Source organism: Heterodontus francisci, chromosome 2 (assembly GCF_036365525.1).
Source record: "Heterodontus francisci isolate sHetFra1 chromosome 2, sHetFra1.hap1, whole genome shotgun sequence".
NCBI lineage: Eukaryota > Metazoa > Chordata > Chondrichthyes > Heterodontiformes > Heterodontidae > Heterodontus > Heterodontus francisci.
The window spans coordinates 154,516,744-154,540,248 of record NC_090372.1 but is presented as its reverse complement, the minus strand read 5'-3'; the positions used below and the strand labels follow the sequence as shown (position 1 = coordinate 154,540,248).

At 39.9% G+C, this 23,505-nt stretch overlaps 1 protein-coding gene across 11 annotated transcripts in view; it reads left to right on the top strand.

Annotated features, from left to right (window-relative positions):
* Positions 1–23,505, top strand: part of akap9 (A kinase (PRKA) anchor protein 9) — a 362,971-nt gene that overhangs the window by 311,500 nt on the left and 27,966 nt on the right. For 7 of the 11 annotated variants that reach the window (XM_068012517.1, XM_068012507.1, XM_068012478.1 and 4 more), the window contains 8 exons: positions 221–281; positions 9,795–9,952; positions 11,582–11,773; positions 13,119–13,283; positions 14,321–14,498; positions 16,838–17,060; positions 17,363–17,513; positions 20,514–21,200. In XM_068012517.1, the coding sequence (XP_067868618.1) occupies positions 221–281; positions 9,795–9,952; positions 11,582–11,773; positions 13,119–13,283; positions 14,321–14,498; positions 16,838–17,060; positions 17,363–17,513; positions 20,514–21,200 (1,815 nt within the window). Of the gene's footprint in view, positions 1–220; positions 282–9,794; positions 9,953–11,581; positions 11,774–13,118; positions 13,284–14,320; positions 14,499–16,837; positions 17,061–17,362; positions 17,514–19,760; positions 19,834–20,513; positions 21,201–23,505 lie in introns of those variants that run through there. The other 4 variants (XM_068012548.1, XM_068012537.1, XM_068012468.1 and 1 more) reach the window with 2 other exon arrangements.

The following is a 23,505-nucleotide window of genomic DNA, read 5'->3' as shown; positions in this document are numbered from 1 at the left end:
CCTGCTCCCTTTCATATGTTCAAACGTTTTAATCTATTGTCTTCCTCTTTCTACAGTCATTTGACTTTTTAAAAGTTGTCTTCAATTTCCTTTCATTTGTCTACAGTTTCATTTTTTCCTACTGTCTCTTGATTTTTATACAGATTTTAATTTTTGCTAAATATTTGATTGCCACTATCAAATTATACTGTAATTTTCTGTCTCTTTTTCGTAAACTCAGGCTCATCTTGGTAGACCAGAACCATCTGCTACATTACAACTCGGGGATAGAGATGTCATTGGTGAGAACTTTTATACGTTTGTACTTTTTCTTCAATGACTGTTCCATTTTTTTTTATTTCAGTCAAACTCCTTGAAACAATGTTGCTCAGTAAAAACAAATGTTAGTTTTGAAAATATAAGATTTTTTATTTGTACTAATGTAGGCTTAACTGAAGAAAGCATTTTTTCCTTCTTGGGATGTGATCGAGTTGCCTGAAAAGACAGAAGGTTTGTGTTTCAGGATGGCTGTACGTGCCCACGTGGTACTTCATTGCTTCATTCGCACTTAACCTAGGACTATTGATCAAAGCTGACACATTCTTACATTTGGCTTGCAAAGCTAGAATTAATCATCCATTCAAAATGTGATCACAATTTTCTTTAAAATTATTTTTTCCCTTTCAGAAACTCAGTGGTTAAGATATTCTTGAAATATAGAAGAGGTTTTAATCTTCAGTGTGCTGTGCAACTATGGTGCCTTATCTAGCCAAGTTTTTTTTTAAATGACCCTGAAGCAAGCAGGAGGAGATGGAAAGACTGAGGTGTAGCCAATTACAAGTTATTGTTTGTCATATTTTAACCAGACTTGAGGAACTTGCTCTCATCAAAACTCAGTACTTTTCCAAAATGCAAGTGCGCACCTACGCAAAGTCATAAATAATACATTAGCAAACTTTAGCAGGAATTGTTAAATAAGACTTCATACATGACTTTTTCTATTGATAGATGCTGATTTGCAAATGGTCACACTGATACATTTGTTTAATAATACATTGTACATATGTGAAGTTTTGTATCAAACTACTTAAGTCAGCTGGTTGTGGTTACAGAAGCCTTATCTGGACCATGTATTTCTCCAATCTCCCCTGCCTCCCTCCCCCCTACCCCCACTGCAAAATGGCTGTGAGGCATTATTTAAATAAATAAATCATGGACCAGCAATATTTTAAAATGACCCAGAATAATCCGTACCAAAAGAACGGGAGTAGGCCATTCAACCCCTTGAGTCTGTTCCACCATTCTGTTAGATCATGCCTGATCTGTACCTCAGCTGTATTTACTTGCCTTTGCTCCATATCACTTAATAATCTTACTTAACTAAAATCTATTTCAGTTTCAATAGCTTTTTGAAGGAGGGAATTCCAGATTTCCACTCATCTTTGTGTGAAGAAGGACATCCTGACATTACCCCTGAATGGCCTAGCTCAAATTTTAGTTTTGCTGCCTTGTTCTGGACTTCCCACCAAAGAACCTAGAGCTCTCTGTCCTATCAAGCCCTTTGCTCATCTTAAACATCATGATTAATTCACCCCTTAATCTTCTCTATTCAAAGGAATACGCACTCGTGTCATCTGTTCTAATTTAACCTTTTTAGCTTCAGTATCATTCTGGTGAATCTGCACTGCACCCTTTCCAAAGCCAATACATCCTTTGCGAAGTGTGGTGACCTGAACTGAACACAGTACTCCTGAAGCAGCCTAACCAGTGCTTTATACAACTGCAGCATAATGTTGACTCATATGTATTCCAGCCCCTTGAGATAAACATTAACGTTCCATTAGTTTTTAAAATTATTTTTGTACCTGTCCATGAGATTTTCGTGGTTTCTGTACATTGATCTCTAAATCTCTCTGCTCCTCTACAGTTAATATAGCATAAGAAATAGGAATGGCGGGAGTAAGCCAGACTGCCCATCGCGCCTACTCCACCGTTCAGTAAGACCATGGCAGAACTTCTGCATCAACTCCACTTTCCCATTATATCCCCATATCTATTGATGCCTTTAGTGACCAGAAATCTTATCAGACTCTGTCTCAAATGTACTCTGTGTCTGAGTATCCGCAGCCCATACAATTCCAAAGATTCATAACCCTCCGAGTCAAGAAATTTCCCCTCATCTCAGTCCTAAATGGCCGACTCCTCATCCTGAGATTAGGACCCACAGTTCTAGACTCTACTGTCAGAGAAAACAACCTCTCATCGTCTACCTTGTCAAGCCCTCTAAGAATGTTATACTTTTATGAGAGGTCAGCTCTCGTTCTTTTAAACTCTAGAGAATAAATGTCCACTCTACTCAACCTCCTCGTAGGACAACCCAGTCATCCCAGGAATCAATCTAGTGAGCCTTTGTTGCACACCCTCTAATGCAAGTATATCCTTCCTTGGGTAAGAAGACAAAAACTGTACACAGTACTTGAGATATGATCTCATCAAGGCCCAACATAATTGCAGTAAGACTTCTTTACTCTCATACTCCACTCCCTTTGTAATAAAGGCTAGCATACCATTTGCATTCCTAGGGCACCTAGGTCCCTCTGCGCATCCCAAAATCTACTAGTCTCTCACCTTTTGAAAGATATTCTGCTTTTCCATTCTTCCTGCCAAGGTGGATAATTTCCCACTTTCCTGCATTATACTTCATCTGCCTCCTTCTTGCCCAATCATTTAACTGGTCTCTATCCCTTCCCTGTTCCGATGAAAGGTCACAGACCTGAAACGTTAACTCTGCCTCACTCTCCACAGATGCTGCCTGACCTGCTGAGTATTTCCAGCACTTTGTTTTATTTCAGATTTCCAGCCTCTGCAGTATTTTGCTTTTATTAAACCCCTTTGCGTTGTTCTCACAGCTTACTTTCCCACCTAACTTTGTATTGTCAACGACTTGCATATATTACATTTGGGTCCTCCATCTAAGTCATTGATATAGATTGTAGATAGCTAAGGCCCAAGCACCGATCGTTGCAGCACTCCACTCGTTCTCCCCTGCCATCCTGAAAATGACATGTTTATTTCTACTCTCTGTTTTCTGTCTGTTAACCAATCCTCAATCCATGCTAATATTTCCCCCCCCCAATCCTAGCTTCTCACCACTTAAAAAATACTCAGCTATCTTCCTTGGGACAAATTTGGATGACTTCACTTCCCCACATTGAACTTCAGTTGCCACAGTTTTTCCCATTCACTTAATCTACCAATGTCCCTTTGCAAATTTCTACTCCCATTTACACTACTTGCTGTACCATCTAACTTGGAATACAGCACTCTATTCCTTCATAAGTCATTGATAAATATAGTGAAAAGCTGAGTCACCAGTACAGGTCCCTAGCAGACACCACTAGATATGTTCTTCCAATTGGAGTGCATACCATTATCCTGCTTTCTGTCTCCTGTTATGAATGCTGAACTTTGTAGCATGATTACGTCTGAAAAACTATGATTTTCAAAAGTTTAAGATGGAGTCAGAAAAGTCAGGTGACCTCGCATCCACTCTGCTTAAAGACAAAACAGAAATCTTGGTTACCAGGACAACAGAGAACATAGATCAAAGACTTATTTTGAAAAACTGAAGAGGTATAACACCCTCCCAGGCTTTCGGATCGTAAACAAGGATTTTTAAGGATGCAAATGTGCATGGCAACTGCTAACACCTGGAAACAATAAAAAGTCTGGTTGGTGCTTTTGAAACCAGACTTATGGACTTCAGGCTACAGTCCTTTTCCCATATGCATTGACTTTTGATTCCGGATTAATCGAACCAATTTTTCTGAAGGCAGACAGACTGTAAGAAAAGAAACTTGCAGTTGCAGCCTCAGAGCGGGCTATAAGAGAGGAAGACAACCAGCGGTGGATGCCTCAAGGGAGAGAGAGAGGGAACACCTGCTCACAGGAAAAAACTGATAGAGCAAAACACTGCGAAGACTTGAACCTGTTTCAAAAGTTGAGGTTTGCTGGGAAGTAACAAACCCAACAGGATCACCAGGAATCACCTTATTCATGGATGTTGAGGTCAAAAGTGCTCTGAGAAGTGAGCAAAGAGGGCATTTACTTTGAGGAAGGTCTGGGCGATCCAATCCATTGCAATTGGGAGAAGTTTGAGACTTTTAACTGCAAAGACTTTGCCATCAAAGAGGACTGTGTAACATCTAAGTGTGGTGTGAGGTTTTCATGTACCTTTTATTTGTAATTTGGGGTATCAGCTACTTACAAAGTACTGTTTAGTTAATGGGGATTCCTTTTAGTTTAGTTGTCATAATAAAAGTCTTAAAATGTGAAATCTTGTCCTGTAATTCTTTAAATTGATTTTGTGGTTTATATCTCTTATTTTAACATTAACGGTCTCACTGAGGTCGTAACAAATTGGGGACTTGGGTCTGGGATACAAATTCAGAGGCTGTAAAACAGGTGCATTAGAATTTAAATGAACGAGATTTCACAATTACTTTTGCTATATTTGTAAGGAAAAATCAATAAGTCTACTTTTAATACTCATGCCTTTGTGGAGAGAGAAGATTTGACTCAATGATTTAACACAGTTAGCAGTGGGTACGCTAATGACTGTAACAGAGCAAGTGGGGGCTAGTTTAAAATCAAAAACAAAGGTGTTGGCTTGGCATTTTAACCTTGAGGAAGAAAATGGCGATCCTCAGATAGAGTGAGCTAGAATTCATTTATAAATGAGGCAACTGGAACTTGAAAAAAAGAGAGAGAAAAAGACAATTTCAACTTGCACTGAGCATGTTTGAATTCAAAGAGAAAGAAAAAGAGTTACAAAAAGAAAGAGCAGCCAGGAAATTTACAGTGGACAGATAAAAACTTGGATTACGTCAACAGGGAGTGACAGGAAGGTTTGAGGATGAATCCAATTTAACTTTTGGTTTTGATTTGGCAAGGAGAATTTGCATTGTGCCTAAATTTAGTGAGAAAGGAGTTGAAATGTGTTTTATGTCCTTTGAAAAGTTGCTACAAAGTTGTAATGGCCAAAAGAAAGTTGGACAATCCTAATGCAAAGTGTGTTAGTGGGAAAAGCATTAGAGGTATATTCAACGCTTTTGGAGGAACACTCATGAGATTATAAAGTGGTTAAAACTGCAGTTCTCAGTGCTTTTGAGTTGGTAGCAGAGGCTTGCTGGCAAAAACTTGAGCATTTAAAAAAAAAAGCAGGGTCAGAAATTTATGAAATTTGCTAGAGAGAAGGAAATGATATTTCATCATTGGTATCGGTCCATTAAGATCGAGCAAGATTTTGAAAGCCTGAGGGAAGCAATCCTAATGGAGAAATTTAAAAATAGTATCCCTCAGGAATAAGGTCCCACCTGGAAGAACATAAAGTTGGTAAAATAAGGAATATTGCAGAAATGGCAGATGATTACAAATTGACCCACAAAAGCAGTAGTTACAGGCCCTAATTTCGAAACTGTCAGAGGAGTTGGAAGGATAGGAGGGTGGCTAATGAGAAGAGATTTGGGTTTAGTGAGAGAAAAGGTAAAGGAGAGGATATAGGCAACCCTCGGAGTGGTGAAAAATATAGTCAGGTGTCTAGGATTGAGTTAAAATGACCAACGTGTTTTGTAATAAAAGAGGACATATAAAATCGGTATGCTGGAACCTGAAAGGTAAGCCGGTAACTATGGTAGGTTATCAAAAGCCTGTCCTGAAAAGGATGCCCCAATATGTGGTGCTGTTGACAAGCCAGTGGCTTTGGCGATGATGGATAATGAGCAGAAATGTGCTCCCCTGTGTACTAATGAATTAAGTCAGGACCCTGAGTGTTATAGAAGTTCTGTGATCAGAGGTAGGGTGTCCTCATATTTGTCAGATTAGGCAGGCAAACTGATTGTGCTGCTTAGAGATACGGGGGCAGCCCAGTCATTAATGGTAGCAAAGAATGTAGATTTTCCGCCAAATAGTACTATGGATGCGAAAGTCGTAGTGCAGGTCTTTGAGGGGGGTTATTTATCCGTTCCATTACATAAGGTTAATTTGCAATGATATTTAGTCACAGGTCTGGTAGTAGTAGGAATCGTCCTGGATTTGCATATTGAAGGGGTGGATTTGTTGCTAGGGAATGACTTAGCTGGGGATAAGGTATTGGCGTCTTCAATAGATTCAGAAAAGTCAGTTGAGGTTGCTGAGACTGAAGTTTTGCAGGAAGCATTTCGTGGAATATTCCAAGATTGTGTGGTGACAAGATCCTAGGCTCATGAGATTAAACAAGATGAGAAGGATTCAGTTATTGTGGAGGATAGTCTGGGTGTTTGGCTAAAACGTTTTTCAAGGATTGAGATGGGGATGTTGGTGAAAAAGGCTCCAAAGCTAGCAATGATGAATTTAGCACAGAGTTGTCCAACTCTGTTGTCCAGGATCTGGCCCACCAAAGGTTTCCATCTGGCCTGCAAATATATTTCAGAGATGAGCAATGTTCCACTGTCATCTTCTTTCAGACCGGCTTTTTAAAAAGCCGCAAATCCTTTTCACAGCTGACAGGTTCTGACATCAGCAGCAGCGGTTTCCCAACTTCAGATAGATTTGGGGTTTTCCGGAGGGTTCCAACTTTTTTTTAAAAGCCTGCCAGAAAACCCTCAATCTGTCTGAATTTGGGAAACCACTGTTCCTAATGTCAGCACCTGTCAGCTGTGAAACTGACAGCGCAATTTTATTTTTAAAAAACTGACTAACCACAAAACTGCTGAACTGAGTGCTCCCACTCCTTTCAACCTTCAGAGAGGGGGGAGAGCAGAGAGAGAGGGAGAAGGGGGAACAGAGAGACAAAGTGGGGGGAACATGGAAAAGGGGAGAGGGAGTATTTTGCAGAACTTTCCCTACATGTCAGGTAGTTGGAAAGCCACGCCCTTTGATTAAGCCAGCCCCATTGATACCAATATCTGTTTTTAATGAACCGTTTAGTAGGGTTCTTGTGGATTGTCTCGGACCCTTTCCACAACTAAGTCAGGTCACAGCTTTCTCTTAATTATCATGGATTCATCCACTATGTTTCCAGAGACAATACCTTTAAGAAAGTTCACAGCAAAAGTTGTAATTGAGCGGTTAATTCACTTTTTCCCTAGATATAGATTGCCAAAAGAAATTCAGTCAGACTGGGATCAAATTTCGTGTCGGGTATTTCAAGAGGTCATAAGTAATTTGGGAGTGAGACAGCTCAAATCGTCCGCTTATTGCCCGTAGTCACAAGGTGCTTTGGAAAGATATCACCAAGCCCTAAAAAGTATGATAAAGGCTTATTGTTTTGAGTTTCCTTATGATTGGGATAAAGGAATATCATTATTATTTGCCACCAGGGACACATCAAATGAGTTCACTGGTTTCAATCCATCTGAATTGATCTGTGGGCATAAGGTTCAGGGTCCCCTTAAACTCATTAAGGAGAGATTTTTAGCACAGGAAGGGGAAAATACCCTCTTCGATTATGTGTCAACATTTCAAGAGAGTCTCAGAAAAGCTTGTGAGGTGGCCAGAGAACAGCTCAAGATTTCTCAGCAAGTGATGAAAACCCAAAGTGGATAGAACAGCTAAGACATGCAGTTTGCAGCCTGGAGACAAGGTGTTAGTTTGGTTGCCTTTTTCTGGAGAACCATTGAAAGCTAGGTTCAGTGGACCTTACTTCAATAAGAGGAAACTTGGGTAAACCATTTGGTTAGTACCCCAGGCAGATGGAAAAGGCAAAGGGTGTGTCACGCGAATATGTTGAAAAGATACTATGACTGAACCTTGTCAGCGTTAACTGTGTGACAAATGAGAGAAGAGAGGTTAAGGGTAGCGTTACTTTTGATGAACTGGATGAAAGGGCAAAGACTGAGAAATCTCAGATTGAACCCCCTACGGTGAAACTAGCAAGCACAGAAGTATTAGAAAGTTTAGATACAGCTCTACAATATCTTTTGAACAGCATAAAAGTGACATAGCTGAGTTGTTATGAGTTTAAAGCAATATGTGCAAGTAAGCCAGGTTCAACTTCTCTGGCTATTCATGGGGTTGATGTAGGGACAGCTACACCCATGAAACAGAACCCGTATCGACTCAATCCTGATAAATTGGCTCCGGTCAGAGAGGAGGCTCAATATATGCTAAAGAACGATATAATTGAACCTAGTCAAAGTAGTGTTATGAAAGTGATTCTGTTTTTGTTAAAAATATTTTTTAAAGGAATTTATAGTTAAACTAAACAAATGTTGGAACAGTTTTTTTTTGGAAAGAAAGCCATCAAGAGAGCACTGAGGGAGCCAGATTGGCAGCAATGTTACTGGTTGTCACATGGCTCAAGTTAAAGATAGAACAGAAACCAGACTTGTGGACTTTGCATATTGGAAAAGGACAGTAGACCATTGACTTTTGAATACAGATCAATTTAACAGATTTTCTGAAGGCAGACAGGCTGTAAGAAAGTGTAAGAAGTGGTTGCAGCCTCCGAGCAGACTAAGAGAGGAAGACAACCAGCTGTGGCAGCCTCAAGGGAGAGAGAGAGAGGGAACACCTCCTCTCAGGAAAAAAAAACTGATATAGCAAAAGGCTGTGAAGACTTGAACCTGTTTCGAAAGTTGAGGTTTGCTGGGGAGCAAAAGGCCAACAGGTTCACCAGGAATCACCTTATTCACAGATGTCTAGGTGTAAATTGCTCGGACAAGTGAGCGAAGAGGACATTTACTTTGAGGAAGATCTGGGAGATCCAACCAACCCATTGCAATTGGGAGGAGGTTGGCACTTTTAATTCATGTTTGTCCAACTGCTCACTCTGACCCTGTTAGCAGATTTAAGTACTTATCCCACTAGAGACATTTGATCAAAATGTCTGTAATGTCCCAATTTCTTTCATTCTCCCATTATCAGTTAATATCTTTTACCTTATCTTTGCAGTTACAGGATTTTGCTGGGACAGAAAGTGTTCCACCTGTTTGAAGGTTGGGAAGTGAACTGTGCCTGATGAGGAAGGTTGTTAATATCTAATTAAGTCACAAACACAATTCCATTTAGAGGCAACCACAAGAACACATTCAATTAAATTCAAATTTTGAACCTGCTATGGTTACCTCAGTTCGCCAGTTAGGAATTTAGAGAAATCTTTTTAAGTAATTGTGGAATGATTTTAATCACTCCACCATTGTTGGCCATGCTTTTTAGGTTCCTGGACCCCATGTTCTTCATTGGCTGTAAAGTGTTTTGGGATGTCCTGAGGTTATGCTTTATAAGTGCATGTCTTTTTCTTTATTTTTCTGGAATTCCTTTCCTAATCCTCACCTCATTTCCTCCTTTAAGACCCTCCTTCAAACCTCCTTCTTTGACCAAGCTTTTGGTCATCTGCCTTAGAGCATTTTATTATGTTAAAGGTTCTATACAAATACAAGTTATGGTGAAGAGTGTAATCTAAGAATAAATGATGCAGTGAGCTCGCATATTGTCCTTTTACCTAGAAACCTGGATTCAAATTTACCCTATACTAATAAGATGAAAGTATCTTTTCACTTTTGGCTGTAGGGAATGAGTGTAACCAGTTCGACCCTCCCCATAGTGGGCCTGTTGCTTTCAATTTATACTTGACACCAAAATCTCTGTATAGCTGCCTGAACCAGTACAGCTTTTAGTGTAGATTTTCTGAAACTATACAAGGTTTGTGTTCACATGATGTAGGAACAACCTCTTGAGTTTGTATTATCCAGTTATGGAGGTAGATGGTATCTTGAATGGCTTTTCACTGAAATAAGTTAATTCCACTGGATGCATACATTTTATCCTGCTTCCAGGTGGCAGCTCTGTTGGGAGTCCAGGAACCTTTGATATTACTACTGAAGGACAGGAATACAGAACCATGCCTGAAGGAACTAGGCGTGTGAACAATATGTCTCACACTGTTCATGCAACACTTAAACAGGGTACAGAGAACCTTCCTGACAAAATAAAGGTAAAGAGCCAATATTCTTTCTTACTGAAACCACAGTGTGGCTTTTGAAGAAATGTAAAATGTCACACTGCTACAAGAAGTGTTATTCTTCCGAGGGTGGGCCCAGATACATTGTTGGGGTAGAGAGAGATAGGTTTACTCTGTATTTAATTTGGAGTACTTGATGGAAATGGTGGATGCCCAAGGTAAATGTTCCAATTCCTACTAACATCCCTCACTTAGCAAAGAATTTCACACAATTTTTTAAAAGTTGCTGAAGGATTTTTTTATTTTAGTAAAGGTTACAGTCTTTGTTATAGATTGCTTATTGAAACAATCTACATCAGTAACCTGCCTCTAAAGCAGTGTTGTCCAAGATGCACATCACTTGCCACATATGACGAATCAGCCACAGACATATGGTGAATTGATGCTCTTCATATTTAGAGCCAGGCTTTACTGAGTTGTGTTAAAGTTGCAGCAGTGGGTATGAGTATGGGTGTCACTTGCTAGACTGCTATTTGTTGTCTGTCCCTAATTGAGCAAGGAAGAATCAACCACGTTGCTATTTTATAGGAGTCACATGTCAGTCAGACCACGACTATGTTTGTCAGAGTATAATTCAGTTTTGGGTTTCTAGTAACCTGGAAGCTTGAAGGGCCACTTGCTCAATGAAACAAGAAAAATAGTGCACTTTTTGTTACATTCTCTGTTTCCATTCTCTCTGGGTGCCCCTAAATGATACATTTAGATCTGCGGGAGTCCTCAACAGGCAAGCGCTGTGAAAGCAGGGCAGGCCTTCGGAAGGACAACGGTCCGATTACTCTCAATTTCCTCGGGGAATTGGGTGACACAGCGAATGATAACTGAAAAATTTGGTTTTGTTTAACTGCTAGTTGACGTTTTCACAATACCATTAAGGTATGTGAGTGATGGACAGTGCTGCATGATGCCAGTGAGGGTTGAAATAATGCAATTTTGGCAAACTGGGGAGGTGCAGCAACATCCAAATGTGTTTAGTCTTTCATCTAAATAGATCTGTTGAAATGAGTGATTGAAAGGAATAGGGCACCTTTGGTGAAAAAGGAGAGATTATTGGAGGTTGGCCATGAGCCAAAGGTCTATTAAATGTCAGGACACTATTCAGAAATGCTAGGTGACAGAGCGTAAGCAAGGCAAGAATCAGAATACAGAAACCATTGCGTCGAGATTTGTCGATTCTTTTCCCTCCCCATGTCTCCGAATATATCAATTGTGATAAATGAGTTTACTTGTGAAGAAATTTGGGGGGTTTTTTTGGAATAAACTGGAGCACGGTGTTAGAAACGGAACACTTAAGTTAACAGGTTGTCACCACCCTTTGAATGTGCCTGCAGCAGGTATGCTTTGCAGAACAGTTGAATTGCAAGACCCTTTTGAAACTGTTCTCCTGGCTTTGGTGGTGCGTGTCTCGGTCTTGATTGCTGATGGTTTAAAATCTCAAATCTGTTTTCAAAAAATTGCTATTTGTTTCATTAATATTGCATTATGTTGAATATGATGACCTGATCGACACTGTTTGGCAAGCATCAAAAATTGGACAACACTGATCTAAAGAAGCTTAAGGCAACTGCTTACGTTTTTCATCCACTCTTTTTCACTTTTATACAGTCTTTACTTCATGAGGTACATCAAGAGGGTATGCAGGTGCTGACCCTTTCAGAATCCCCCTACTTAGAAGGACAACAGCAACCTCTAGAAAATCATCCAGACGGTTGGCTTCAGGAAAGATGGGAACTTTTGAACATTGTTCAGTCACTTAAAGATGTCCTTGCCAAAGTTCAGGGCACTGGGGAAGCAAAGGTAAAAACATAACATTTGAATAGTGTCTTTAATGTTTTTATTTTAATTTTGTTTTCAAAATGTGGGCAACAATGACAGCAATATTCATTGCCCATCCCGACATATACATGAAAATGCATGTAAGTTACAGTACAGAAGCAGGCCAATTAGTGCAACCTGTCTATATCAGTGTTTATTATACAAGCAAGCAAATAGTCCTAATTACAGTTTTTCACCCTGAAGGGATTAAGAATTATCCACATACTGTGGATTTATCCACAGGTTCTCTTACATGAAGGGCATTCATGATCCAGTTGGGTTTTTAGGACAGATCTTCCACAGTTATTTTCCTGATGCTAGCCCATAAATTAAGTTTTATTGAATGCATACTAAACATTCCTCTGGCACCAACATGTTGCACCACAGACATTTGACTAAATTATTGACTCAACCACGGACACGGGCAATTAATCGGTATATAAAGTGTAGAGCCAACCTAATGCCAACAAAATACGGTCCAATTTAAAACACATTTCTCCCTATTTAGTGAAATACCTGGCATAGTTCTTCCTTGCACAAGTAATCAATGTCTGCCCACACACTTAATGTAGCAATGCGGATAATCCGCATAGATGTCCATCTGTCAGGAGTGATTGTGATCACACTCTCTCACCCTCTGTGTCCATCCCGCCCTCCCCATCTCTGTGTCCACCTCGCTCTCCCCCCTTTGTGTCCGTCCGTCTCTTCCCGCCCCCCACTGTGTCCATCCCTCTCTTTTCCCCACCCCCGTGTCCATCCCTCTCTTTCTCCTCCCCCCCCCCATCCGTGTCGATCCTTCTCTCTCTCTCCCCCCCCCCCCCCCCGTGTCCATCTCTCTCTCTCCCCCCCCCGCTCTGTGTCCCTCCCTCTCTTTCTCCCCCCCCCCCCCCCACCCCCCACCGTGCCCCTCCCTCTCTTTCCCCTCCCCCCCCCCCCCCCCGCCCCCTGGTGTCTGACCCCCCCTCGGTGTCCGGCTCCCTATCCACCCCCTCACCTGTCCCCTCCTCGGTGTCCGGTCCCCCCTCACCTGTCCCCTCCTTGGTGTCCATCCATTTCATACCATCGCCATTACATAAGGAGAACTCTCTTCTCTTTTGAACAATACCTCTTTGAATAGTGTCATGGGATCTTCCACATCTACCTGAACAAGCATCAGTTTAATGTCTGATCCAAAGAACATAAAAGGTAAAAATAATATCCTGAAGTATCTAGTGATGCTTGCAGAAATTTAATTAACAGGGCTAAGTGTAATTTTTTGGAAGATCCATATTCTTGGCTTTCAGATGTGGTATCTACCTGAGAGTAATATGTAAAATGTCTCTTACAGACTTTATCTCCTGAAAACATCACTGACTGGCGACGTGAACTTCTCCAAGCTGTTCAGCATGTTTTTAACAAAGAACGTGATGTCTTTATGCTTGCGATTCATGCACAAGCCTCATCCTTGAATCGTATGGACACAATGACATTATTGAACATGCTGAAAGAACAGGTATCTCTCCTCACTAACATGGGACTTTGCCTTCCAATTCTACTTTTCTGAGAAATATGTCTAGCCGGTTTCTGGATGTCCTGTTTAAATACTGGACATTATGACTGTAAAGCTACTGAAGAACTGAACATATCTGACATAGGTAACTGATTTGGAGTCATTTACAAGATTCTGATTGAATCACTTATTGCTTTCAGTTTAACTTGTGGTCAAAGATGTTTTTCTCAAATTAAAACACCCAACTGACGTGCACAAAAATAATTCAGTGACAAGTATACACTTGCATTTTCACAGAACTTTAAGTTACACATTAGTGGTTAATAACGGTAAGGAGCCATGGATTTGGTGGTAAAGTATGGCAGTAGGTGGTAAATTGCCATTAGAAAGAAAGTGTAAAGGAATTTTTTGAAGCTTCACAGGAGTGTTATCAGATATAATTTGGCACCAAACCACATAGAGAAATTACAGCAGATAACCAAAAGCTTGGTCAGAGATATGTTTAAAAGAGTGACTTAAAAGAGCAGAGAGATGTGGAGAGGTTAACGGAGAAAATTCCGAGCTTTAGAGCATAGGCATCTGAAAGCACAGCTGGCAACGGTGGAGCAATGGAAAGCAGGGTTGCACAAGAGTCAAAGAGAGATACAGCACTGAAACAGGCCCTTCGGCCCACCAAGTCTGTGCCGACCAACAACCACCTATTTATACTAATCCTACATTAATCCCAGATAGAGGCCAGATAACGCAAAGATCTCAGACGGTTGTCAGACTGGAAGAGGGTACAGAGATGGTGGGGAGTGAGGCCATGAAGTGACTTCAGCACAAGGATGAGAATTTTAAAATTGAACTGTTGCTGGACTGGTCAGCGAGCACTGGGGTGGTTGGTGAACAGAATTTGGTACAAGTTAAGATATGGGCAGTAGGGTTTTGGACGAACTGAAGTTTATGGAGGGTGGGAGGCTGGCCATGAGAATGTTGCAATAGGTGAATCTTGAGGCAGCAAAGGCATGGATGATATAATCTTTTTCTGTTTGCTACAGGAGACCCAGAGGAGAGCTGATATGGAACATTTAATGACTGCAGATAGAAATAGTATGATGATGGAAATACGTGAACTTTGGTCATATCTGCACAGAGCCCAACAGGGTGACAGAAAACCCATGATTGTGGAAGAACCCAGTGCCCAGAGAAATGAAGGTGTTTTTGCATTTCCTGATGGTGCATAATCTATACTATTGATTGTATTAATGTCGTAGTGATTGTATTTATAGCCTACTCCTGCTCCTAATTCGTATCTTCGTACGTATAGTAAAGACTTTAAGAACTACGTAATTTTATGCCTTGATCTCATTTGAACTCTTCCTCTTTGGGAATGATTTGACTTCTAGAAGATATGCCATCATATAATGGATCAAAGTAAAGTAGGGGAGTTTGTGGGGTGGGGGGATGGGGAGAAGAACATTGGAAGAGAAACACCAAGCTTCAGCACTAATGATGGTAAGCCCTGATATTCTCTCTGAATAGCATGCTGCTTCAAATACTCATTTAGCAAGAAGGGCAACATGGTATAAGATATAAATTTCTTTTTCTGTAATCAGTGTTATTGAGTACCAGATAACGGGATGCAGTGTCTGAAGAGCTTCACTGTGGGTTCCAAAGGGGGCACTTAACTTCAGGTCCTACAAATCAATTAAAGGATCATCAATAGTAATTTCAATGTGTTGTTACGACCGACCACTCCAGTCAAAGCCCCCAATCAAAATATACGATTCTGATTCTGGTGGGAGAAACGCACAGTTAATTCAATCCCATCCCTCACATATCATTTTAAGCTTTCCAAATTAAAGAAAGACCCAGCCAAATTGTACCATCTATTAACCCCCGAATGAGGCTAACCCAAACAAGGTGTCTTTAAATCAAAAAATTAACTGTTTAATTAGAAAAACTAAAACCTTAAAAGCTACTAAGACATAAACAACATTTAAAATAGAAAAAATTAGAGTCCTTGCAAATTTACAGTCCAATGTTGCTTGAAGTCCTCGCAGCCATCTGATGGGGAAAAAAGGTTCTTCAACAGTAGAACAGTCTGTAGTCTAATTCCAGCAATAAGTGATGCTTTCCTCTTTCAGCAATGAATTTCCACAATTAATGACTTGCAAACACTTTTTAAATGAATCAATTTGGCTTTAGAATTTTGAGGCTTAAAAATATAGTCACAGTTTAAATTCTTCCTTCAGTTTAAATTATCAGAGATCTCTGTTTTGGCTTGACTTTTTTTAGAATTTTGAGAGATGATAAATAAACAGACTAAATTCTCTTCCTTCAGCTTAAATGGCCTGTTTCTCCTTTCAGGTGCTAACACACAGCTGTCTCTGTTTCTTGTTAGAACAGGCTGTTTGCACAATAAGCCAGTTCAAAATTAAATTCTAACAAATGTATCTCTCGATGCTCAGAACGAGAATGCACCCTTTGAATCGCAGTCTCCGAATAGCTGTATCCAAGGCAATGAGAATGCATCTTCTCAGTAACTCCTGAGGCCTGCTTATTCTTAAAGCAGTACTAATCCTTTGCTGTCTTAAAGACACACCACATATTTCCTGAAAAAAAAACTACAGGATCATAACAGTATATTTTGTTAGATATTAAATTAGTTACCACAAACATGCTGAAATATAAAGTTTAATATGCCACGGTGATGTATATCAAACAGGTTTTAATTTAACAGATTTCAAAATTTGAAAAGAATAAGCAAATACAATTATGAAGAGAGTCACCTAGATAGTAAAGAATTCATCTGGATAGCATTTCTTGCCCACAATCCAATCATGAACTTAATCAATTTAGATTTTAATATTTCTACTATCCCACTGATAAATATTGTATTATAAATTCCTATGTTCATATTAATAATGCACACTATCTTGCTGCACTGTAATTGCATCCTAATATACTGGCAGTGCTGTAGCACCTCCACGGGATGGGGATAGGGAGAGGGGAGTAAATACAACATGACAATCCATAATGACGTCCCATTATAAATGTGGGCTGAGGAATTTATAGTGGAAAATATATAAAATTAAGGACAAAATTAATGGCTTTAAAATAGAGACTATAACTGGTCTGCATGCCCTGGTCCAATTATCCCCCCCACCCTCTAATCTCTCTTCACCTAAAGATTGAATTTGGTCTTGACTCTCTGTGCAACACCATTGGCAATTAACCAAAATATATAAAAACATCTTACATTTTCATGCATTTCCTGTGTCAATTATTTCTATTATAAATTCTTGTAACTAGACTTGTCACCATGTAATTAAACCCTTTTGCCACTAATGTCACAGTGGCACTTCAGTCTTTTTGCATTTCCCAACTCCTCAACTTGCACTATTCAGAAATATTTAAACTATAACTAAATCTTCGCTGCTTTCCAAATATATAAAAAATAAATGAGGAAGAAATATATGACTTTAAAATGAAGGCATATATTTCTTAAGCCATCTGTATTCATATCTCGAGTCTATTTGTAGCAATGTGCTAATGTATCTTTTCACTTTTAGTGGAACTACTGGGAAACAATTTACAGCAGAAGCAGGCTCAGGTCCTCGAGTTACAGATGGAGTTGAATATACTAAAGGAAAAGGGAGCTGCACTCCAAGACCACCTGAATTCAGAGAAGGTCCAAGTGGCGGAGTTGAAAAACGAGCTTTCTCAAACCAAATTGGAACTTGAAACAACACTCAAAGCACAACACAAGCACTTTAAAGAGTTGGAGATGCTCAGGTAATTCAGTATCTAGCTCAGTCAAGCAAATTTTTATATATTCCTATTAGATTTGATACCCATGTTCTTGATCTCCTGCGTCCTTACTGATAAAGTGACACATATCTTTTTAAATTGCTAATCCATTATAGTTTTTAATGCAAGACTATCAGACAATGTAGCTGAAGTAATTAGCATATTTTTACTATCCTACTGTTAAAGAAAGTTTATATAGATTTTCTACAGCTATTCAAGTTTCTAATGTATCAAAAATAAAACACCAACCTAATTAACTGGTTCCATTGATCATTCAAACTCTTTAGAGTCGAGTTAACTGACAAGGCAGCTGAAGTAGACATGCTAAATGATGCATTGGCAAATGAACAGAAGAAAGCACGGGAACTACAGTGGGCACTGGAAAAGGAAAAGTGTAAGATAGATCGAAAAGAAGCACAAGACCATGAGGAATTGGAGGTTTGTATGCTTTTGTTGTCTATCAAATATGATTCAATGAAGGAGTGCGTTGATGCTTAATGGTCTATTGACTGCCACTTTCTCTTACATACAAATTAGGAGCAGGAGTAGGTTACTCAACCCTTTGAGCCTGCTCCGCTGTTCAATAAGTTCACGGTTGAACTGATTACTCCACATTTCCACCTACCCCTGATAAGCTTCCACCCCTTGCTTATCAAGAATCTATCAGCCTCTGCCTTAAAAATATTCAAAGACTCTGCTTCCACTGCGTTTTGAGGAAGAGAATTCCGAAGACTCATGACCCTCAGAGAAAATGTTTCTCCTCATCTCTGTCTTAAATGGGCGACCCCTTATTTTTAAACAGTGACCCCCAGATCAAGATTCTCCCACAAGGGAAAACATCCTTTCCACATCCACCCTGTCAAGACTCCTGAGGATCTTTTATGTTTCAATCGAGTCGCCTCTTAGTCTTCTAGACTCCAGTGGATACAAGCCTAGCCTGTCCAATCTTTCCTCGTAAGACAGGCCACCCATTCCAGGTATTAGTCTCGTAAACCTTCTCTGTACTGTCTCCAACACATTTACATCCTCCCTTAAGTAAAGGAGACCAGTACTGTACACAGTAATCCAGATGTGGTCTCACCAATGCCCTGTATAGCCGAAGCATAACCTCCCTACTTTTGTATTCAATTCCCCTCGCGATAAACGATAACATTCTATTAGCTTTCCTAATTAACGTGCTGTGCCTGCATACTCACCTTTTGCGATTCATGCACTCAGATCCCTCTGCTTTTCAGAGCTCTGCAATCTCTCACCATTTAGATAATATGCTTTTTTATTCTTCCTGCCAAAGTGGACAATTTCACACTTTCCTGCATTATACTTCATTTGCCAGATCTTTTCCCACTCACTTCACCTATCTATATCCCTTTGTAGCCTCCTTATGTCTTCACAAGTTACTTTCCTACCTATCTTTGTTTCATCCGCAAATTTAGCAACCATACCTTCGTTCCCTTCATCTAAGTCATTTATATAAATTGTAAAACGTTGAGGCCCCAGCACAGATCTCTGTGGCACACCATTTGTTACCTCTTGCCAACCAGAAAATTACCCATTTATGCCTACTCTCTGTTTCCTGTTAGCTAACCAATTTTCTATCCATGCCAATATGTTACCTACTAGACCATGAGCTTTTATTTTCTGCAATAACCTTTGATGTGGCACCTTATCAAATGCCTTCTGGAAATCGAAGTACAATACATCCACCAGTTCCCCTTTGTCCACAGCACATGTAACTCCCTCAAAAGAACTCCAATAAATTGGTTAAACGTGATTTCCCCTTCACAAAACCATGTTGACTCTGCCTGATTACCTTGAATTTTTCTAAATGCCCTGCTATAACATCTTTAATAATAGCTTCTAACATTTTCCCTAAGACAGATGTTAAGCTAACTGGCCTGTAGTTTCCTGCTTTCTGTTTCCCTCCCTTTTTGAATAAAGGAGTTACATTCGCTATTTTCCAATCTAATGGAACCTTCCCCGAATCTAGGGAATTTTGGAAAATTATAACTGACGCATCAACTATCTCACTAGCCACTTTTTAACACCCTAGGGATGAAGTCCATCAGGACCCAGGGACTTGTCAGCCTGCAGCTCCAACTATTTTTTCAGTACCACTTCCCTGGTGATTGTAATTTTCTTCAGTTCCTCCCTCAGTTCTATTTCCTGACTTACAGCTAAGACTGGGATGTTACTTGTATCCTCAATAGTGAAGACTGATGCAAAATATCTGTTCAATTCATCTGCCATCTCCTTATTATCTATTATTAATTCCCCAGACTCACTTTCTATAGGACCAACGCTACCTTTGTTAACTCTGTTCTTTTTTAAAATATCTATAGAAACTCTTACTATCTGTCTTTATATTTCTAGCTAGCTTTCGCTCGTACTCTAATTTTACCTTCCTTATCAATCTTTTAGTCCTTCTTAGCTGTTTTTTATATTCTTTCCAATCTGCTGACCTGCCTCCCCTCTTTGTGCAATTCTAGGCTTTTTCTTTAAGTTTGATACTATCTTTGACTGTTTTAGTTAACCACGGATGGCGGGTCCCATCCTTGGAATTTTTCTTTCTCGTTGAAATGTATCTTGCCCCCTCCCCAACACCAGACTAATTTATCTGCTCAGTCAACCAGACTTCAATATAATTCATAATATATTATAAGCAGACCTTCTGATTTTTGTCAGTAGATTTTCTGAATTCGGGTCCTATTTATGAGCAACTCAGGTCAAAAGTAAAACAATGGTATTCAAACTTTGAGCAGGTCAGTAAAATAATTTTGGCAGCAAAAATTAAAACATTTTCTAAGTTATTAATGCTTACAGCTGTCTGCATGATGTATAATGCTAAAAGGATTTTCTGTGCATTATTAGCTGCATCCACAGTGTTTCTGTCCATGGAACTTCATTCAGCCACTTGTATGTGCATCCAACAAAGGTGAACTACTCACTGAACGAATTAAAGTACTTGAATGTTGCAGCAACATTGACACCCCTGAGGTTAATTGTGTTTAACCTTAATTTTGAAATTTATTTCGAAAAACAAAGGGCTGTGATTAGGTTTGGACCTTAAATCAAATGATCAGAACTCAGGTTACTAAAATCTGAGTCAATTAGATATCTCCCACTGTATATTTGTGTACATGGAAATGGTTTATAAAATTTCAGTGAAAATCCTGCTTTTGAAATAAAATGAGTTATTTTCAGGACTTTTTTTGTTCTATTAGTAGGAAATTATATTGGTCAGCAATTTCAGTAAAATCAGAAAAATAATTTGCTCATTTGTAATAACTTAAACCTGACTGTGACTCAAGTTTCTTTTGGCTGTGAAACGCTAGTAACGAATGGAATTTAAAATAGTCACTATTATGACAGAAATTAGAAAATTGAGACATTTGACATAAACAGAATGAATTATAAAATCATGTTCTTGTTTAATTTCAGGACTTAAAGTTTGCCCTTGAGGATCATAAGAAAAGACATTTGCAGTTGAAGTGTGCTTTGGAAAAGGAAAGGGTAACAGTAAATGAACTCAGACAGAATCTAGATTCTGAGAAAGCCCTACATGAAGCTGAACTGTCACATGAGAAAAGCCGCTACACTGAGCTCCAAATTGTCTTAAATGCTGAGAAAACAAGATCTTATGAGTTAAACAGTGCATTAGAACGAGAACGCCAGCTCTTGAAGCAGCTTCAGAGTGTAGAGGAGATGCAGAAGCCATCTGGGATGACCTCTGACATGCTTGTAGGGGAACTACAGAGACAGCTAGAAGATCAGCATAATCGTATAGTAGAATTGGTGAGTGAGATGGAAAGGTATAAACTTGAGTCAGTTCAGTTGAGACAACATCTTGAGGAGCAGCAAGAGATTCATAGGAAGTCTCTGTTAAAGGAGCAAGAATCACACAGACTGATTCTAGAGAAAGTGGATTCCTTGCAGCTGCAAGCAAAAGAGCTCCTGCACCAGCTGGAAAAAGAAAAACATGAGGTTTTAAAGTTGCAAAGAGAGGAGGCAAAATTGAAAGAAACACTTCTGGCATTACAGGAAACTGATCAAGTGAGAAGAGAAAGAGAAGCAGAAAATCAACTGGACAGAGATGTAGCTGTCACTGAAAAAGTCCCTCAGACTGAGGTACGTCTGTAAAATTATCTAATTCCTCATCTCTGCAACTTGCCATAACTAAAATGGTAAAGTCTTTATTACAACAAAACCAACAATTTGCATTTGTGTAGCACTTTTAATATGTGAAACTATCCCAAGGCATTTCACAGGAACATAATTGGACAAAAATTGACAGTGAACCAAAGATGGAGAGTTGAGGATGAGTTGGTTTAAGATGCAGGTTTATACTGCCGCCAGTGGTGGGGCAAAAGGAATGATGGAGGCATAAGACGCCAGGGTTAGAAGAATGCAGAGTTTTTGGAGTGTTGTAGCACTCAGTTGAGGGTACAGTGTCAAGCAGCGGTGAAGCCATGGAGAGATATGATGATGAGAGCTTTAAAATCAAGGCATTGTTGGACCAGGATTCAAGGTAGGTCAGTGAACTCAAGATTGATAGGTGAGTAGGGCTTGATGCGGGTTAGGATACAGGCAAAAGAGTTTTGGATGAGCTCAGGTTTAATTAGGGTGAAAGGCAGGAGGCCAACCAGGACAGGATTGGACTAGTCAAGTCTGGAGGTAACAAAAGCATGGTTAAGTGTTTCAGCAGCTGATAAGCTACGACAGGAGTGAAGATGTGCCACTATTTTCTGAATCCTGGAAAAAAGGTAAAGTTAAAAAAGTGGGTAGTGATGTAGTTTTAGTAGTGTTGGGAAAACTCAAGTTCTAGGGCCTGGGAATGCTGGGAAATCAAATAGTCATTGATTTGCACTTTTCATGAAAATGTAGATATTACCTATTACAACAAATTGCTAGCTCTCACGTTATACTTTTGTAGTAAGCATGGAGTTTAATTTGCTCAGAACCATCAGTGGCTCTATTTTGCATTAAATGGCAAAACAGCATACTATTTGACTCAACGGGAGTAATACATTGAGAGATTGGCTTTCATGTCAGGAATTATTTTCTAAATTTCAGAACAATCTTCCTTATGTTACATATTGGACTAATTTCAATAATGAGTTTGAAGGAAATTGTGCACTTATGGATCTCTAAACCCTCATGGAGCATGTCCGCAACTTTAAAAATGCTTTGTTGGGAGCTAATCTAAAGAGGCAGTGGCTCAATTCACTGCATGGTACAATACTGAGTCATGCAGACCTGGCGAGATTAAGTTAGCTGACACTTGTTGAAATGGGGTTTGGGGGGGCGCGGGACACCCAAAAATTTGGGGAAGCTATTTTTGTTCCAAGAATCTCCAGACTAAGGAGGGAAAGATCAGCCAGGGTTCTCACTCCATTTTGCTCCCTGCAATATCTGGTGTAAAGTACATGTCTGTGATATGGAATGGAGAGCGGAAATGACAACATAGGCTAATTCTGCCATACCGTACTTCCACATGCATAATTCAGTTGGGTAGCACCATTTCTAGCCTACCTGAGTTTTTCAAGTGTGCGATGTGTTGCAAGCCGCATGGTGTTCGTGAAGTGGAGTAACACATACAGGTGCATCCCCTGCGTATACCCAAAGACATTGAAAGAGCAATATCATGATGTAATTAATCTGAATGGCCTGATGCAATGCCAGGATACCAAATTTGATTAATGCATGTGCAGGCGCTATTGTCATTATTCAGTTCTGAAACAAGATGGGCCCTGTTCTGGGTCTATTTAAAGGGCCAATCAGCAAGTTTTAGCTGAGGTGCTTGTGCTCAGAGAAATTTTATGTTATGAGGGCCACTTGCTCTGCAACATGAGCAGGACATGCAAAAGAGGAAGCAGGGAGAAGTTCTGTAAGGAGGACTCTCCGTAGAAGGGCTTACCCACAAAGGGTCTTCTGAGACCACTGCTCCTACTTTGCAATGACCCAGGAGTAGTGCCTGAGAAACCTATGATTCACAAAGATGGTCATCACAGAGTTGTGCCACCTCCTTCACACAGACCTGACACCTCAAAGAAGGGCGAGGATAGCTCGCCCAGTGCCCAAAAAGGTCATCAACGCCTTTACGTTTTATGATAAAAGCAAAATACTGTGGATGCTGGAAATCTGAAATAAAAACAGAAAGTGCTGGAAATACTCGGCAGGTCTGGCAGCATCAGAACCACCTTAAGCAATGGTTTTGTTGCTGAGGAAGATCTTTGCTGTACACCGCAGGAGGGTGTCCATGTTCATGGTGGTGCGTTGCGTCCTCCACAACCTTGGAATTCTGAGTGTCCAAACACTAATTCCTGGGATCAGAGGCCATCTCAGGAGGAGGAGGACAGAGTGAGAGGGAACACATTTTGATGAAAGGTCACAGACCTGAAGTGTTATTTCTGTTTCTCTCTCTTAAGAAAGT